The following is a 6,956-nucleotide window of genomic DNA, read 5'->3' on the forward strand; positions in this document are numbered from 1 at the left end:
AGAGAGAGCATGAGCGGTGGGGGTGGGAGGGAAGGGCAGAGGGAGAAGGAGAAGCAGACTCCCCGCTGAGCAGGGAGCCTGATGCAGGCCTCTATCCCAGGACCCTGGGATCATGACCTGAGCTGAAGGCAAACGCTTAACCAGGCGCCCCTAGAGCCAGTAGGATCTTAAAGATAATATACTCTAATCACCAATTTTAGAGCTAGTGGGATTATAAAATGCTCTCCCCACATTTCAAACATGAGGCATTTGAGAGATTTTTAAAAATATAATAATAGTTAACATTTATCTGGTGCTCAGTACATTACTCTATTTCACTTAATCTTTATCCTTGTGAGAGTTGGTCTATTTTTATCCCCATTTTATAAATGAGGAAACTGAGGCTTAGAGAGATTGAGTAACCTCATCCACAGTTAGGTGATATATCTGGTATTTGAACCGGGGTCTTTCTTACTCCAAGGTTCTTAAGTGCCATGTAGTGGAATACAGTATAGCTTTTTAAGTGACCTGTTCAATGTTACGTTGCTTATTATTAGTGGAAGAAGGATTAATAGCCTGATGTCTTGACTACAAATTCAGCGTTCATTTAATTAACCTGGTCTGTTTTAGAGAAAGTGTTGATTTGTAACCAGTTTAAATGCAGTACCCAATTCTATTCTATTATGTCCTATCAACATGACAAAACATCTATCATTATCACTTATACATTTCAATTATATCTTTTAAGTGAAGAATTTTTGCTTAATCCTCTTAAAACCTTGGGTGATGAAAATGTTCTGGAATTAGATAGTGTTGATGGTTCACAACCTTGTGAATATAGTAAAAACAACTGAACTGTATACTTTTAAAAAATCTTTCCTTGCTTAAGATTGCAGGAGTTTGAAAATAGTTATATTAAAACCTTAAAAATCTCAGTGAAACCTAAAAATTTTGTAATATTTTTTTTAAGTTTCACATTATACCAAATAAATATGCTTACTGTTGATTACCTCTTCCTTGACCATGAATGCTACTTACCAGTTGAACCAAAACTATACAATGACAGGGAAGTAAAAGAAATTAAATATCAGAGGAATAGTAATAGCTTTCTAAAGCCAGAAGTTGGCTACTCTTTGGAAGAAAAAAGGAATTTGAACTCTAAACATTATGGGTATTTGTGCTCTTTTTAATGTTATCATTTAAGAATTGATATCCATTGGTGGTCATTACCTGTTGTTATCCAAAAATATATTGTAAGATTACAAATTAATCCAAGAAAATACTCTTCCAATTCTGATGTGGTTAATTGTTTAGTTGTAAGGGAAGTGAGCATTGGAGAAAGCCAGTTTAATTTTTTTTAAACACAATATAATAGTTTCAAATTTTCTATAAATGTTAATTGTCAAGGATTTAAAGGATTATTGCCACAGATGTTTAATATCTTTCCACATACAAATTTGGAAGACACTTTGTTATCAGTTCTATAAAACTATAAGAAATAAAAAAATTTTTAAATGTCTTTCCCAGGTTATTTTGCGATTAGCAAATATGAAGAATATATATAATATACATATGGACATCATACCTTATGGGAATATATTCTAATACAAATGGAAATTAAATGTAATCCAGCTTTAGGCAGTAAAGATATATTTCCTATGTGTCAAGACTTTCTACAGTTTCTAGTCAACATTAATATTTTAAGTAATCTCATAAAACTATAGTCTTATTCCTGATCTCTTTTATTTTGACAGATAATAAAACCATTGATTAATTTATAAATATAGATTATATGGGGCTTTTTTCAGTGCCTAATTCTGTGTTTTTGCTTTTAAGCATCGAATGTTATCAAGACAAGAAGAACTTAAAGAAAGAGCACGAGTTCTGCTTGAGCAAGCAAGAAGAGATGCAGCTTTAAAGGCAGGGAGTAAGCAGAATACCAACGCAACCACACCACTCTGCAACAGGCAGCTAAGTGATGTGAGGAACATTGGTTAAAAAGCCATAAATTGTTCATTGCAATCATGGGGGTGAGGGGAGTAATTTATTTATACTTTTGCTAGGTTATTTTTTGTAAGTTTTTAATTTCAGTTAGTTAATGTACAGTGTTATATTAGTTTAGGTGTACAATATAGTGATTCAACAATTCTATATATAACCTGGTGCTCACCATGACAAGTGCACTCCTTAATTCCCATCACCTATTTCACCCATCCCCGCACCCACCTCCCCTCTGGAAACCATCAGTTTGTTCTTGCTAAATCATTTTTCCACAGACTTTGTATATAGGGCGGGGGATGGGGCGGGGGGAGAGGTAACTTGGTACATTTATTGAGCTGATAAATTCATACTTGGAAGAACATGTAATTATTCCTATACAGCTGTGTTAGCTATGAGGAAGAGTAAGATTTTGGAATATAATTTCTACATACACATGAATAATCTATTTTTCTTAATTTACATTTTGTAATTTAATTGTACTTCGTTTAAGATTGTATTTTATCTATGGAGGTTAATTTTGTTGGAAATATTAGAGTATAATAATGATGCCTACCATTTATTGAATAGCTACCATTTAATGCAGGCTCTATAATGAATGTTTTATATAATTTTTATTTTACTTAACCCCATGAAAAAGATGTTCAATTACTTTCCACATAAGAAAACTGAGGCTGGTAGGTAAGGTAATTTGTACAAAGTTGCAGAGTTAGTAAATGATGAATCCAGGATTTGAACTTGAGCCTTCTCACACTATAGAATCGGTGCTCTTTTCTATCATATACTGCCATCCCTATGTTAAACCACATTTTAGAGGCACCTGGGTGGCTCAGTCAGTTAAGCGTCTGCCTTCGTCTCAGGTCATGATCCCAGGGTCATGGAATCGAGTCCCACATTGGGCTCCCTGCTCAGCTAGGAGCCTGCTTCTCCCTCTCCCTCTGCCTGCCGCTCACCCTGCTTGTGCTCTCTCCCTTTCTCTCTCTCTGTCAAAATAAATAAAATCTTTAAAAATAAATAAATAAGAAATAAAAAAATAAACCACATTTTATACATATTTTTGTGTAGTGCTTCACAAGTAATAATGAATATATAATAATAGAAGCCCTTAAATTTAAGGGGGCAGGAAAGTCTTCATGAATCTGAAAACTATGACATCCTGCCTTACCATCAAACTCACATATACAAACTGTTCTTTTTTTTAAAATTGAGATTTTATTTTTTTCAGAGCAGTTTCAGGTTTACAGCAGAATTGAGGGGAAGGTATAGAGATTTCCCATATACACCCTGCACCTACACATGCATGGCCTCTCCTTTTAACGACATCCCATACCAGAGTGATACATTTGTTAGAACTAATAAACCTACACTGACACATCATAATCACCCAAAGTCCATAGCTTACATTATGGTTCCCTTTTGGTGTTTTATATCCTATGAATTTGGACAAATGTGTAATGAAATGTATCCATCATTATGGATTTTCTAAGAATTTTCTATTGCACCTGTTCATCTCTTCCACCACTCCCAAGTCCTGCAACCTGATAATTTTGCCTTTTTCAGAATGTCATATAGTTGGAATCATATAGTATATAACCTTTTCTGATTGGCTTCCTTCACCTAGTAATTTAAGGTTCTTCCATGTTTTTCACAGCTAGAAAGATAATTTCTTTTTAGTGCTGGATAATATCCCATAGTCTGTATGTACCACAGTTTATCCATTCACCTTCTAAAGGACATCTTGTTTACTTCCAATTTTTGGCGATTATGAATTAAGCTGCTGTAATCATCCATGTGCAGGTTTTTGTATGGACGTAAGTTTTTGACTCCTTTGGGTAATTACCAGGGAGCATGATTGCTAGATCTTATGGTAAGAGTATGTTTACTTTTATAAGACGTTGCCAAACTATCTTCCAAAATCACTGTCCCATCTTGCATTCCCACCAGTAGTGTGTGAGAGTTTCTTGTGGTGCTCCACATCTTCATCAACATTGAGTGTTGTCAGTGTTCCAGATTTTGGTCATTCTAATAGGTGTTTAGTGGTATCTCATTGTTTTAATTTACATTTCCCTGATGACAAATGATGTGGAGCATCTTTTCATATGCATATTTGCAATCTGTAGATCTTCCTTTGGAGAGGTGTCTGTAGGGGTAATTGGCCCATTTTTTAATCAGGTTGGTTTTTTTTGTTTTGTTTTTGTTTTGTTTTGTTTTATTGTTGAGTTTCAATAGTTCTTTGTGTATTTTGGATAGAGTCTTTTATCAAATGTGTCTGTTGCAAATTGAGTGTCCCTACTGATGAACATAGAATATCTCTTCATTTATTTAATCTTTGATTTCCTAATATTCCTCATAGATCTTGTACATATTTTGTTAGATGTCACTAATGTGAATAGTATTTTGTTCTTGATTTCAAATTCCGCTTGTTCACTGCTGGTATATAGGAAAACAATTGTCTTTTGTATATTAACCTTGTATCCTACAGCCTTACTATAATTACTTATTAGTTCCAGGAGATTCTTTTTTTTCCCTATTCTTTCAGATTTTCTACATAGGTGATCATGTTGTCTGTGATCAGACACTTTTATTTCTTTCTTTCCATGCATATGTTTAAACATTCCTTTCAGATATGAGCTTAATAACCTCTGACCTTGAGCAGTGTTTTTCAGTTTTCAGGTGGCCTGCAGTAATAATTTTATTTTTAATGAAAAGGAACATAATAGAATGGAATAAAAATCTCAAAATTCATCACATACAGTATGCACTGTATTTTTGTCTGAAATTCCTTTTAGTGATGTGGATATATGCTCTTCCTCAATCTTGATACAAAACATATTTTTAAGAAAACAAAAAAAACCATATTTTTAAACTGTAGATCGTGATAAAAATGAGAAACCCAAATTTAGGGGGCCATCTTTGAAGAAGTTTTGTAGCCTCTATGTCAACTCTTTCAGTGCCTAGCCATCTGTTATATCATCTATTTGTTGATCATTTTCAGATATATATTGAGTGTCTGAACTGAGTATATTCATGGTGACAGAAAAGGCTAAGCTTCTTCCGTCATGGAGTTTACATTATGTGAGAAGAAACAGATAATAATCAATAACTAGAGTGTGAAAACTGTGTGGCATAGTAGAGGATAATTTAAATAAGTGAGGGCTTGAGTGATTTGAGGAGGGGACATTTGAACTAAGATTTGATGGGTGAAAAGGACCCAGTCAAGTGAAGAACCACAGAATGAATTATCTTTTTAAAAAGAAAGTTATTTTGGGGGCACCTGGAGGGCTCAGTCAGTTAAGCATCAGACTCTTGATTTCGTCTCTGGTCATGATCTCAGGGTCGTGAGATTGAGCCCGATGTTGGGCTCAGTGTTGGGCGTGGAGCCTGCTGAAGATTTTCTCTCTCCCTCTCTTAAGAAAAAAAAAAAGTTATTTTTTGATGCTATATTTTATTTGTGATAAACTTTGTTTCATAATTATTTCAGGCTCTAAAAATTATGGAGAATGTATATAGCTCTATATTGTTCCAATGTGTTGATTTTAAATTCAGAATACCTGAGATTTAAATGATCTGTTATCATTGAATGTTTATTGAGCACTTACTGTTTATCAAGCAGGATTCTAAGTGATTTAACATGGATTTTCTCATTTAATCTCCACAATAATTGTCTGAGTTAAGTTTTATCATCCGTATTTACAGTTGAGATAACTGACAAATTAATGAATCACCCATGGTCACACAGCTAATAAATAACAGAGCCAAGAATTGAACCTAAACATTTTGATTTCAGAGATTTTGTTTTTAAAGCATTGTGTTATATTTCCTTCTTCTTTGTTTTTCTGACATCCTTGTGAAGTGGAAATTGATCCTATTGTTTTATCTTTTGTAGAGATTAAGAAAATGAGTTAGTAAATGTTTAAATACCTAGGGTTGTGGACAGTGACAAATGAGGTTTAGAATTCAAGTATCCTGACTTTTTAAAAAGGTGGTGTTTAGTTTTTCATTTAGTTCAAACTTTCAACAGGTATTTTATTGGTTGTCCCTTCTGTTTAAGGCACTAGTAATTTATACTCTTTATTTTTCAAATAAAACTTAAACTTTTATCTGAATTATATTAGTGTGAATTCAACATCAGAAGTTACTTACTAAAACATCTCTCTTTTTAAGATTTTATTTTTACGTAATCTCTGCACCCAGTGTGGGGCTCAAACAAACAACTCCAAGTCTCATGCTCTGCTGACTGAGCCAGACAAGTGCCCCAAAACATCTCTTATTCTGTGTTGTGACATCTTACCATATCTGTAAAATATATAACTTGGATTTTAAGAAACATGATGCTGGTGATGTTCTATTGATGGCTCTTTTATATTGCTGGTCACATGTAACTTGCCACACTTTTCTGGAAAGCAGTTAGACTTCATCAAGAAATGTTCATTCCCCTTCACCCAGTAATTCTATAAACAAAGATCCATATGCAGGTTTTCATCACAATGTTATTTGTAATAGCAAAAGCTACAAAATGGTAATTGTGCAAAATAGGGAATGATGAAATAATTATAACATAAATATACTTGTGTAGCCGTTAAAACTTATCTATTCAATAATGTCTTGAAAGAATATTGAAAGGACATAGGAGAATGCTCACAATGTCCTTTTGTATAAAAAGAAGGATTTAAAACATATATGGCATATAAGCTCCATTTTGAAATAAAAGACACTATTTTTTATATGCTTTGAAAAGGTCAGAAAGGAAAACCATCAAAATAGTAGCAGTATTTATCTCTAGGATAGTATAACAAGTGGCTTTTATGGGTTTTTTTCCCTTTATTCTTTCTGTTTTAATAATATGACATGTTAAGATAAATATTTTAAACTAGGGAAATTTTTGGTATCCAAAATAAGTATTTTTAGCACATTGTTTTCTTAGTGTACCCAGACAAACTTGACTTCAGTATTTCTTTTTTTTTTTTTTTTTTTTTAAA

The 6,956-nt window shown here is 33.3% G+C and overlaps 1 protein-coding gene across 1 annotated transcript in view; it reads left to right on the forward strand.

The window, feature by feature from the left end:
• The window catches only part of EHBP1 (EH domain binding protein 1), a 244,034-nt gene that overhangs the window by 166,334 nt on the left and 70,744 nt on the right, over positions 1-6,956 (forward strand). The window contains exon 12 of the mRNA XM_034657273.1: positions 1,816-1,959. Coding sequence (XP_034513164.1) covers positions 1,816-1,959 — 144 coding nt within the window. The remainder of the gene's footprint in view (positions 1-1,815; positions 1,960-6,956) is intronic.

Source organism: Ailuropoda melanoleuca, chromosome 4, assembly GCF_002007445.2.
Source record: "Ailuropoda melanoleuca isolate Jingjing chromosome 4, ASM200744v2, whole genome shotgun sequence".
In the NCBI taxonomy this organism is placed as follows: Eukaryota; Metazoa; Chordata; class Mammalia; order Carnivora; family Ursidae; genus Ailuropoda; species Ailuropoda melanoleuca.